This window comes from Nannospalax galili, unplaced genomic scaffold (genome assembly GCF_000622305.1).
Source record: "Nannospalax galili isolate Female #2095 unplaced genomic scaffold, S.galili_v1.0 scaffold702, whole genome shotgun sequence".
NCBI classification, from domain to species: domain Eukaryota; kingdom Metazoa; phylum Chordata; class Mammalia; order Rodentia; family Spalacidae; genus Nannospalax; species Nannospalax galili.
In genome coordinates, this window is record NW_008348657.1 from 174,734 (window position 1) to 187,894 (window position 13,161).

Here is a 13,161-nt window from a genome sequence, read left to right on the forward strand (position 1 = left end):
GAAATCATTCTGGAAGAACGCAAAGGAAAATAGCTTTAGATATTTAAGTGACAATTGAATTTATTCTCATAATGGTTTTAATAGCTTTTGTAAAATCTTCATCGCTATTATGAAATATAAAATGTATTTGTCAAATCTGTAATCATTATGCCAAAAAACATGAATTACTGTAACATTTTGTATATTGTTAAAATTGTAACTTTAATTGTAAAAAAAAAAAAATTAAATTAAAAAAAAAAAAACAGAAGAGATGGCTCAGCAGTTAAAAGCACTGTCTGCTCTTGCAGAGGACCCAAGTTCAGTTCCCAGCACCCACATGACAGCAAACAGTTGTTCATAACTCCAGTTCCAGGGGATCTGATTCTGGTCTCCACAGGCTTTGCATGCAAGAGTAAGCTTACATTCAGGCAGGCAAAACACTCATAAACATTAAATAAACAAAAAAAAAGAAGAATGGAGAAATCTTCAAATAATAATTATTTAGTCTCAGAAGAAAATATGAAAAAAATGGCAATTTGGAAAGCAATGACATGTGCACAAACAATTGCATGTTAACAACTTTTCAGTAAAAAGCACTGATGTTTAGGCAACAGCTGGTCATAGAATTTAAAGTATGTCCAGTCCAGCTTGTCAGAATTTGCTACCTAATGGAACAGTTTAATGACAGTGTACTTCTGAAGGAAGCATTTGTCAATTGTGTATACTAATCTGTTGCTGGACTAATTCCCCTTTTTATTATTGTTTACTCTTTTTTTTGACACAGAGTCTCACGTAGCCCAGGCTGGCCTCAAGTGCACTGAAGGGAACTCCTGATCCTTCTGCCTCCACCTCTGTTTTATCGTCATTATTAATAATATTAATATTAATATTAAAGTATCAAGGCAAGCCGGAGTCATGGCCTAGACCTGTGATTCCAGGATATACAAGGTGAAGGCAAAAAAATCAGGGTTCAAGGTCATCCTCAACTACATTCTGAGTTCGAGGCAAGCCTATGGGACCCCGGTCTCAAGACAGAGGAAGAAAAAAGCAAGATAACATGCTAGGAAATTTGGAAAACAAAGAACCCATGATCTCAAATGCTATTACAGCTTGGTAGATTATTGATTATTTAGGGCAGAAAAAATCCAGGATTTTTTCATGCATTTTTATTTAGTGCTCAAATATCTGAGATTAACAGCAATATAATTGGTGAATATTCAATGCTCACATTTGTTTAGTCCTGTTCTTTCATTGCTGCCATAGATAAAGTGATAATTGAACTTAATTTTGTAAACATTCTGCTTCCAGTAAAGTTGTAGATTCTGTTACTTTTCTGTTTTGTTTTCGCTGGAAGCTCATCTTTCTGTGATGTGCATTTCCTGACAGGATGCCTGCAAGGGCATGGCCCAGAGCTGGTCAGGGCTGGTCAGGGGTTAGACTCACACATAAGCTGAGTGCTCTGCTGCCCTCTGTACACAGTGATCCAAGGACTCTCAGGGAAAAGACCACTTCCCCAAGCATCTTCAGACAAAAAACACCAAGCTGGTAGTTTGCAACTTTACCACCCTTGGGGGTTAGGACTGCCTGCCTACATTGTAGAGCTTCCATTTGTACAAAGGAGTTTTTCAATGACACTAGCCAAGGACATTAGTACCTGGGTCTTCTGAGTAAGACTGGATTGCGTGCATTGTTCTGCCCTATTGGGTTTAGCTTGCATTTGTTTCTGGGTACAGCATTACTGTGCTAGATAGCTTCTGTGTCAACTTGACACACCTGGGTTGAAGGAACCTCAATTAGGGAATTTCCTCCACTGGACTGGCCTGTGGCCATGTCTGTGGGGCATCTTCTTGATTATTGAGTGATATGGGAGGGCCCAGCCCACAGTGAGTGGTGCCACCCCTGGGCAGGTGGGTCTATGTTGTATAAGAAAGTAGGCTGAGTGGGTTCCAGGGAAGCAAGCCAGTAAGCAGTGTTCCTCCATGGCCTGTGCTTCATTCAGCTCCTGCTTCTAGGTTCCTGCCCTGAGTTCCTACCTTGGGTTCCCTGATGAATTGTGACTGGGGAGATGTAAGTCACATAAAGCCTTTCCTCCCCAAGTTGGTACTGGTCAGAGTGTTTTGTTACAGCAATGAAGAAACAAACTAGAACAATTACTTTGAGAAACTCAGGTTTCCTTTCTCTAGTCCATCTCTAGACACTCATGGGAGTCTGAGCACAGAACAGATTAAACGGAGTAGTGCCCTATAAGTCTTCTATTCAAGGAGCCTACTCCCAGCATATGTTGGATCAAGGTGCTTCAGGCTGTGACACCCTAATCTGGGAAACATGATGTTTAGGTAAGTTAAGTCTTAAGAATAAATATCACTGTGACTCAAAATACCTGTTTCAATTTCTGTACATGAGACTCGTTCATAGCATTTAGGATTACTGTGTGTGGTAAGATTTGACTCATCCTGAATCCAGCACCCAAGACCCAAGACCATGGCAGGGGTGATAGGTAGAGTGAGACCCCTAGGGTCTGAAATGCAGATGTCCAGGCCAGCATTCATAATCTCCCCCTCTTTTATGATGTTTTTCTAAATGTTTCTCCTCAAAAAGGGTCACTCCAGTCTTGTGGGTTTTTTTCAGAATTTATTTATTTATTTTTATGTGTACAAGTGTTTTACCTGCATGTGTGTAAGTGCACCTGTGTGTATAAAAGCAGCGGAGGCCAGAAGAAGGTATCACATCCCCTGAAGTTACAGATAGTTGTTGTTAACTGCCATGTGGGTGCTGGGAACCAAATTTGGATCCTCTGCAAGAGCAGCCAGTGCTCTTAACCACTGAGCCATCTCTCTGGCCCCTCAAGTCTTGTTTTTGATGATTACACTGCAGGAAGTCTGACTCAGTCAGAAGTTGGAAGGGAAAATTTTTGTTAACTGGTTTGACTTGTTTTGTCCATTGAACAAAAAAATCTGTTCTGCATTGCTTTGTGCTATGATGGATGCTGGGAACAAAAGATAAAGAACCCAAGTCCTGATGGCTCACGGCCTGAAGGGAAAAAAAAAAAAGAAAAGAAACAGCCATGTGGAAGGTACTCCAGAGACCTCAGTCTACAGAAAGATGGAAAGAAGAGGCTGAGCCGGGCCCTTGGCAGAGAAGCCTTCACCTACATTGCCCTGAGTACATGCTAAGGAAGGTGGGTGGTAAGCAGAGGGCAGAACCTGGGGATGCAAAGGCAAGTAGACTGCAAGGTCAGGGTCCCTGAAGGAAGCCTGGGAACTCTGCCAGGAAGGAGGCTAGAGAAATAAACAGTAACCAGTGCAAATGAAGCCTTATAGTTTAGGACTTTTTCCTAATGCTAATGAATAACTTACTGCCATTTTGTAGACAAACAGATGCAAATAAATGGCTTCAGAGGCTTGGCAAGGAAGTGTTAGCCCACTCTGCCAGGTAACATAACTTATTAGCATTGGTGCAGAAAATCCAACTGAATTCTCATAGGCTTCTCCCAGACAGCAGTTTCCCACTTTGAGTTCTCCCAAGTGTTAACCATTGAAAAGAAAAAGGAAGAAAAATGAGAACTTTGAATGAGAAAGAAGATTCAAGTATTCACAGAGATCTTAGCTGAACAGGAGGAGGAGTAGGGCCTGGAGGAAGACAGGCACACTCCAGATGGGCAGAAGCTGTATCCATTAATTCCCCACCACAAGGTTAACAGAACTTTTGGACAAAGACAATAGGTAAGCTTTTGAGAATCTTGGTAGAAGGGGTTGCTTAAAGCTGAGCTCAGCGTAAAGAGTTGCTTTGTCCATAGAAGGGCCAATAAAGAGGCGACCAAGTGTCCACCTCAGTGTGACCAGTGCTGTGACAAGGAAGCTGACCAGGAGAAGCAGCTGGCCAGGCAAACTGGTAGCTTGGTTTCTCAGTTAAGAATATCTCTGTTGGTCAGGGATGATGGCACATGCCTTTAATCCCAGCACTTGGGAGGCAGACACAAATGATCTCTGTGAGATGGAGGCCAGCCTGGTCTACATAGCAAGTTCCAGGCCAGCTGGGACTACAGAGAGACCTGTCTCAAAAAACAAACAACAACAACAACAAAAAAAACCCAAACAAAACAAAACAGAAACTCTGCTCTGAAAATTCACACAAAAAAAATCATAGCCAACAAGCACACCGAGCCTCACAGCTGCCCTAACAACGCCTTGTAAATGGAAATGGAAATGTCAGGAAAGAATCTTAGCCCATTAACTTTGCCAAAATTGGGAAGATGGATGGGTTGAATGAAAATATTTATTCAACAGTTATCTTGGCCAGATCTGGTGGCACGTGCCTGTGATCCCAGCACTCAAGAAGCTGAGTCAGGAGGATTGCCATTGGTTTGAGGTCAACCTGGGCAACAGAATGAGACTTGTCTAAAAAAACTAAAATAAAACAAAAACCAACCAACAAAAAACCCAGTTATGCTGAGCAGATGCTGTGTCTCAAAGGCATTGCACGTAGAAAACCAGGAACCTCTATTCCTTTTTACCCTAATGATGCTTCTAGGAAATTTCCTAGGAAATGGTCCTCACTCCTGTTCTACCCTAAAGAAAAAGATGCTCTGAATGTACACTCACACAGAGAATCACTGGCATCTAATTCACTATGAATGACTGAGAAAGCCCTGCAGACACACATAGCTGGAGATTGAGAAGACTGGAAGGTGGAGGGACAGGAGATGGCCTGGGAACCCAGATACAGCAAACATCATGGTGGTAAGCTTGTTGAGTTGGGTGGTATTCAGCTTCAGTTGGGTTTATTTGCCTTGTATATCCTTTAACTGGAACTGAAGAAGCCAGCAGCTTGGAAATGCTGGTATGCACAGACCAAAACACTTCCCATCAGAAGCCTGCTCTCTCTGGCAAAGGGCAGGAAATGGTAGCTGCCCAGGCAGACCCTGTCAGTGACCCCATTACCTTAGCCAGGCACCACAGAGAAGCCCTGCAGCCTCACCACAACCAGGCTGCCACTCTCCCCTCCTCAAGGGTCCACAAAGCCTCCAGGGTTCTGCTGAGCCTTGGTCCCCAGAATCAGTCTCTCTTCAGGCCTGAAGTATGGCTGTGTTGGGTCTCCAGAAGCAGCGACAGCCCAGGACAGACAGCTGCTCCCTCCTACAGCTCTTACCACTCAGACTCTTGGATCCTTCCGTTCTCTTCACTTTACTGATTTTCTTAAGTGGGGACTGTGATTTTTTTTAAGTTTGATAGCTAATTTTTTTAAAAAAATATTTTATTCATTATTTTCATTTTATGTGTATGAATGTATTGCCTGCATGTGTATAAGTGCACCCGTGTCATGCAATGCCTGTGGAGGTTAGAAGAGGGCATCCGATTCCCCTGGAACTGGAATTAAGGATGGTTGTTAGCCACAGTATGGGTGGTAGGAATTGAACCCAGGTCCTCTGCAAGAGCAGTCAGTGCTCTTAACCACTGAGCCATCTCTCCAGCCCCTGATAGCCAGCTTTTAAAGCTATTTTTAACAGGAGCTTCACCCTGTCCCCAGATACTCAGTCCCACTAAAAACACAGGTCTGCTTCTCAGAATTTATGTGACAGCATCAGACATGAGAGCCCTTTTCACTGTTGGCATACCCCAAGTAGCAGAGGAATAGAGTTAGGATAATGGTTAGACATATAGCTTGAGTTGGTATGGGGGGAAGGGTGGAGCTTGGAATGTTGGTTCTACCATCTACTAACTTGAAGTAACTTTATACTTTCCAAACCTCAACTGTAAAATGAAGGTGTCAGATACCCATCTAAAGGGGTAAGGATAAATGAGGCAAGGCAGGTGAAGAGGGTAGTATGTTATTGAACTCATGCTACATGAAGACAAACCTGCCTGGTAGTATTTAATACCAATGTCTTAAATAACATCCAGTCAACAAAATTTTACTTAACCCACAAGCGCATTAAGCTCTTTTCCTTTTTGAGTGTGTGTTCATATGTGTGCAGGTATGTACATGTATGTATGTGGAGGCCAGAATCAACTAAATGTTATTCCTCAGAAATCATCCACTTATGTTTTAAGACAGGGTCTTTCATTGGCCCAGAGCTCACTGATTCAGCTAGGCTGGTTATCCAGTAAACCCCAGGGATCTGCCTGTCTCTGCCCCCAGTGTTAGGATTATAAACCACAATCTACTATACATGACTGTTATGTGATGCTAGGGATTGTGGCAAACACCTTACCAATTGAGCTATGTCTACAGCTTCTCTTTAAAAAAACAAAAAGTAAAAACAAACCCAGGGTCTCATGTAGCCCAGGCTGACCTTGAACTCCCTATGTAGCTGGGAGTGACCTTGAACTTGCTCCTCCTGCCTCTATTTCTAGAGTGCTTTATATGGTGCTAGGGTTCAACCCCAGGATTCCATGCATGCTAGCAAGCCCTGAATTGAATGTCTGATTTTCTTCTTTTTTATGTTTTATTAGAAAATTATAATATTTATAACAAAATAAAAAGTAGTTCCCAAGAAAAATAATGGTATTGTCTCATTCGACATAGCAACAAATCAGTGTCTAGTCATGTACAATACCCCTGTGATTTTATTTCAACAGGAAAGTGCTCCAGCTATGAAGCCCACCTCATTACATCCCATAGCATCTCAAGGCACCATTGGTAGGTTCAGGAATGAGACAAGGCAGGCAGAATATCACCCGTTGTCATATGAACCAATAAATGCTGTGTACAGTAGTACAACTGCTCAAAAGAAATTAAACAGAGCCAAGAAGAAAGGAGGAACCTGTGGATTGATAAATTCACAAAAAACCACCAGTGTGAGTACAGTGAACAGTTCCTGAAAGAGACTGTGCCTGTCACTTAACGTTCTAGTTCTCTGAACTGTACTTGAGATGTTACAACTCTGTTCATAGAACACTGATGGGCAAGCCACTGCTGGTGAGGAAAACGATCCAGGTTCTCTCTGGCTCCCGTCTTCCCTATTGGTAAAGAGGGGTAGAAAACAAGGGAGAGAAGATGATGAACTAATCAAATTGAGGTCAGGCAGCCACAACCCAGTGACGCCAGCTGAGGTGTCTGCATGCAGGAGATTGCAAAGATTTAAGCTTGCAAACCTGGCATCTGCAAACTTCAAGAGATTCAGAAGCAGCCTCAGGTCCTAATTCCTGCAGTGCCATGTGATTAGCTCTGTGAACAAGGAAACTGACTCTGCCTGACGTCTTCATCTCTGAGTTCAAAATAATGAGAGAACGGGGAGCTCCATTTTTTCTATTTGTTGTAGCAAATATAGTCATCTGAAGGTCATTTGAAGGGTCTTGCCTTTCAAATATGTTTCATGGTAGCTGGGAAAATGCCATTGATAAAGGAAAGCTTACTTTACAAAAGATGCCAGACAATGAATGCAGAAGGAATGAGTTAGAGAAATGACTTATTTGAAATTTCAACAGCAGTTACTAATAAGTAGTGACAAAGGGGTAACTCATAGTAGGATGGAGCCACTTCACCTTCCCAAGTCCCATTCAACTGCAGGCAGTACTCTGAGAGCAGTTATTCATTTTAAGAAACGCCTATGAGGGGCTGGAAAGATGGCTCAGTGGTTAAGAATACTGGCCTTGGGTTCAATTCCCAGCACCCACATGGCAGCTAACAACCATCCTTAACTCCAGTTCCAGGGGATCAGATCCTATGGACTCTGCAGGCTCTGCATGACACAGGTGCACTTACATACATGCAGACAAAACACTCACACACATAAAATAAAAATAAAGTAAAACAAGGTGTTCAGGTAGGCCAAATGGTCACAGAAGGCTTTCTGTATATAGTTACTGGAAAGGCCAAGTAGGGCACAGAACACATTGGTTGCCTCAGAAGGTGGAATAAGAATTGAGGCAAAAGGCTTCAGGGAATCAGAAAGGAAAAGTCTCCCAGAATGGGGAAGAGGACACTAGAGCTGGGGAGAAAGGACAGGGGATTGTGAGACTGCAACCTAAGTCTATGGGTTGCACTGGGCTGAGCAGCCTAAGATGGCTGATGATTAGATCTGAGGATAGACAACCATACATAGCACCTCCTCTGGCTGAGAAGAAATCACCGAGGCATGTTGCTAGGGCTGCCTCCCAGCAGAGCAGGTCCAGCTGTCTGTCCTGTCTCATCTGACAGAGCTCACATGGAACTGAACACAGAGGAAACCTCCCAGTTAGATCCAGAATAAACACGTCAGCACTCCTGTCTCAGCTTTGAGAGAAGGCAAACTGTGAGGAGCTGTGGTCTGCCCTTGAGTAGAGGCCTGTGAAAGGCAATAGGAAGGTCATTGCCTCTTGGTGTAGAGAAGAGAGACGACTGGGACTGTGGGTCCTGAGTGTCATTGGCTCACCTGTGCAAGCCAGCACATGGCTTGTGTGTTCAGTGCGGCCTTGTGTGTTGTCAACTCAGCATGTGAAAGTCTTGCCCTGCTGGGTTTTGCAAATAGAAACCTAAATAAACATAGTGGGGTGGAGCTGGGCAGAGTCATCCTTGTGGGCAACATCCAGGGCTCTGAGCTACTTGTTACTCTAGACAGTCTTTATTTCTCTTCCATTTGGGCCTTGCCAGTCACAAGTCTTCCACTTTGGAGATTAGGCATTAGAGGTTGAGGATAAATGAGTCCACCCTGCTGTTCTGATCATCTAGGAGGAGACCTGAGGCCAACAGAGCTTTAGGATCTCCTAGAAGCCAAGCCAGTCCTGGACATTCACCCTCTGCTGGCAGTGAGAACTGTCTCACGTCCCAGTCTTGGGCTCTAGTGTCTGGATTTTATGAGTGGTTTTCAGCTCAGAACACCCAGGTTGCTGTTAATGGTCCAAGGATTTATTGGATGAGAGGCACTGAGCCCTCTTTGCGCTACACTGTCTTGTAGCTCAGGAACTTTAGCACTGCCCAACCATAGGAGCCTTCCAAGAGGTTTGAGAAAAACTGTAGCCTGTCACTATGACCTTTGATTTTGTCAGGAGCATCTTTTTCTCTCTTCCAAATCTAATCTTACTGTGCCAATAAGATCTTTAGTGTTCTTAAATCTTTTACTTTGGAATAGCTTTAGATTTACAGAAGTTAATGACAGAGAATGCTGTTTGCAATGATGTTGACTCTCACACAGAGAACACCAATGATCACACAGTCACCTACTACCCACGAAGGCTGTGCTGCACAGATCTCTCGGCTCTTCTTGTTCTACTGAGTCTGCCATCCATCCTGTGTACTTGTTTATCCAGTCCATCCTCAGGTCCTCATTGTGTCCACTGTCCATCCTCAGGTCCTCACTGTGTCCACTGTCCATCCTCAGGTCCCCACTGTGTCCACTAATCTATCCTCAGTTTCTTACTGTGTCCACTGCCCATCCTCAGGTCCCACTGTGTCCCACTGTCCATCCTCAGGTTCTGTGCCCAGCGTCCATCCTCAGGTCATCACTATGTCAACTGTCCATCATGAATACATAGAATCTATCAGTCCTCAGGCCAGAAGCATCCTTAGGCTCTTGTGCTGTGAATGTTTCTCAGACTTTTTCAGTTTTTGATTATTTGGCCAAATTGGTTCCTTCCTTTTTTCATTTCTCTTTCCCTCCTTCCCTTCCTCTCTCTGTGTTTCTCTCCCTTCCTCTTCCCCTTCCTTTCTTCCTTCATCCCCCTGCCTGCCTCTCTTTCTTTCAACCACATCATTAAGATCCTCTTTTGTGTCTGGTACTATAGGAGGAGGCAGCCACTCTCCTGAGCTGTCAGGAATGGCTAGAATGCTGGGCCCTCCTCTCACTGTGATACTGCAAGTCATGCATCAGCAGCGGAGAGCTGAACTCTGCCCCATAACTTCAAGAAGGAGGTGTGACCATAACCCCACAAGCTCCTGTGTTGAAAATGCCTCTCTAATTTTGGTTTAATCCCGTTTCTACCTCCCTCAGGTTCCTCCAATGCATCTACTGGAGCAGGATCACGGTTGTCCTTCTGATCTGGATGCCTGCATCACTGCTGAGGGCAGTTTGCACCTCACTGTGCTCTGTATCTCAGTGGCTCGAACTATCTTCGCACTGTGCCAGGTGGGCTCAAAAACTGACAAGGTCCTAGATGCACAGTGCTGGTTTTCTTCTTGATACTCTGCAGAGTTTTTTTTTCTTTCCTTTTCCTTTCTTTATTTTTATTTTATTTTTGAATGGGGCATTCCATTTTTGAATGAAAGAAAGACAGAGACACAGCTTCCACAACTGCTGAACTCCAACACAGTGATGACAAACGGCATTTACCAGCATTCGCAGTAATGTAGTTTAGAAAACAAGAAAAGCACCTACAGCTTTGCAAGTTTTAAGGAGCACCCAAAACTCAAAAACCCAGATAAATAACATTTTAATGCAATGATTTAAAAAACATCTTGAAACAAAATATTCCATATTGACATAATATCAAAATTATAAATACAGTGTTTATTCTTCAAGGCATTGCAGACCTGAACAAAGAATCATTTTCAGTCAGGCCAGATTCAGGCCACAAGGCCATTTGTTCTGGTTAACCTTATCAACTTGATAGGATTTGGAATCACCTAGGAAAGGATTAACTATGTGTGTCTGTGAGAGCGTTTCCAGAGAGGTTTAACAGGAGGGAGACGAATGCTGAATGTGGCTGGCACCATTATATGGGCTGAGTTCCTGGACTAAATAGAAAGGAGAGGGAGAGAGAGAGAGAGAGAGAGAGAGAGAGAGAGAGAGAGAGAGAGAAGAGAGAGAGCGAGAGCTGCGCACCAGCATTCACTTCTCTCTGCTTCCTGACTGTGGATGCCATGTGACCAGCTGCCTCACGCTCCTGCCACCATGTCTTCCCTCCATGATGGACTGCATCCTCAAACTGTGAGCCAACATGAACCCTTCCTTTCTCAAGTTGCTTTTGTCAGGTATTTTGTCCCAACAGTGAAAATAACTAACATACCAGCTGACACACAGGATGACACTAGTAAACACTGACCATGCTAGTGCTTTAGATGGACTCTTGTTCTCCAATTATCCAGCCTCCACTCAGCCTTCGAGTGTTTCTGCAGGTATGTCTAGCTTTCAGCTCTCTGTGGCACAGCACTTACAAAGCTTCTTCAGGTAATAAGTCACTTAATCCTAAAAAAAAAAATAAAATTCTGTGAGTGGGTGATGTTATCTTCATGTTGGTTAGATATTTACTAATCCAGTCAATGGAAATTATCCACTGATAATTGGAAAGTAATGGAAATTAATCCATTGACAGCTGGCCTGATCCATAGTACCACACTGCCTTTGTAGATGCCACCACACCCCCTGCTTGCACCTCTGTCTCTGTTCCCCATCCTTGGAGGGATGGTGCAGTGCTAGCAGAAGCATTCACATGCATGAAGTTTGCTTATGTTAGCATGAGTGTGCACGTCGTGTGTGTGTGTGTGTGTGTGTGTGTGTGTGTGCAGTGAGAGGATGCAGAATCAAGAGCATGGTGTTTGTGGCATGCTTCCTTTAGCATGTGCTTACATGAGTGCATGCACATGTGTATGTGCTTGCACAAGCTTGTGTGTACAAATGTATGGCAAGACTTTGAGGGGAAAAGACTCCAGAAGAGAGTAGAGGCTGCTGTGGCCAGTTATGTATGGCTGTCTTTGTCTTCTAACTAGCAGGTCCACTAACAGACTCGATAAGAAAAGCTGAGGCTCCCTGCTGCTGGACAACCTGTTATAATACTACTGAAGTTTTTGGGTTTTGTTGTGGTTGTTGTTGTTGTTGTTGTTGTTGTTTTGCAGTGTATAAGCTCATGGAGCCTACAAGACATGTTTAAGAATATTGCTTCCTAGTCAAAGTATTGCAAAACAGCAGCTGAGATAGGGTGAAAGACCACAGTAATCTAAGTGTGTGAAGAAATCTGTTCAAAAGTAGACACGAGGTTGCTGGATGATGTGAAGGAGGTCTAGTGGTCACCCCTGGGCAGGCCCTGGAGCCGTAGCCATGGAATGGGTGTAGTGATGCTGTGGTGGACCTGGGAGCTTTGATGGGGGGGTGAGATAGAAGGTAAACATACCTGTGGAGAGGAAGGTCCCAGAAAGCCAGTGGGGGAGAGCTTCTGGGAGGTTAGCCTTAGTCCTTGAAGCTAGTGACCTGAAATTAGGCCACAGGTTTTCCTAAAGGTTCTAGAAGGCTCTGGATAAGGAGTTGCCCTTCCCTCAGGCAGCCATACTTATCTCTGTGTCATTTTGTTTTCAGTCTGTTATAGAAACTGAGAGGGAGCTGACAGGTGACTGAGCAGCACGTGGGATCAGCAATCATTTGAGTAATATGGTTTGTTTTGAACTTTATGTTGTCTCGGTTTTATTGAATTAATGAGAAAACAATGTCTAGCCACTAATATTCATGAGTACCCCCTTGCAGTCTGTTTTCATTGTAGTAGGCTATGTACATTTCTAATGTTTTAGACTAATTTAAGAGATCACAACACAGTGAGGACAAAATACTGCAAGTTTCATGTCTTTTTTTTTTTCCTAAATAAAATTCTAAACTTTTCTTTTTTGTGTGTTTTCACTTTTAGGGTCTGTGGTCCTATAAGTCTTCCTATGTGAAGAGCCAGTGCAATTTCTTTAAGCCATTGGTTAGTTCCCAACTGTCCTTCGGAACCAACCCGAATTCTGGGGACAAGTGAGAACATGGGGACAAGTGACATGGCTGTAAACATATATGGTGGGGTGCCACGTTCCATGTGTCAAGGCCTTCTGTGTGCTGTCTTCTCTGTTCACCTCCCTTCCTGCTCTGGGCTCACAAAGATCCTCTGGGGATGCTGTATCTGGTGGGCACTCAAGGTTACATCTTTCCTCATCAAATACCCCACAGTGAAGCACCTGGCTTATGTAATCTGTAGTCCAATCACTGCCCACAAATCACCCCTAGGTACCCCATAAGCTGATGTGGATGGGTGGCACACATGGAGAATGCCTGTGTTTCAGTATCACCATATACAGCTTTTGTCTAAGTATGCCTGTCTCCTCCCAAGAAGGGAGACTCCCCAGGGCCAGGAATCCAGACCATTGTTTCCTCTGTTCCTCCCCTCAGCTTCTATCAGGACTCCAGCTCAAAGGTCCTGATAGGCAGGACAGCTTAATGACCCAGAGCACAGAGCAAGGCCCTGCCAGGCAGTGAGGACAGCCTGTATTAAATTGTCCATTCATCTTTTGGTTTCAGTCTCTCTG

General features: G+C 43.9%; 1 protein-coding gene across 1 annotated transcript in view; it reads left to right on the forward strand.

The window, feature by feature from the left end:
* Window positions 1–12,482, forward strand: part of Rhou (ras homolog family member U) — a gene marked incomplete at its 5' end in the record, with an annotated part of 70,482 nt that extends 58,000 nt beyond the window's left edge. Inside the window, 2 exons of the mRNA XM_029569725.1 lie at window positions 9,887–10,021; window positions 12,185–12,482. Of these exons, the coding sequence (XP_029425585.1) occupies window positions 9,887–10,021; window positions 12,185–12,223 (174 nt within the window). The remainder of the gene's footprint in view (window positions 1–9,886; window positions 10,022–12,184) is intronic.
* Window positions 12,483–13,161: the final 679 nt, after the last annotated feature.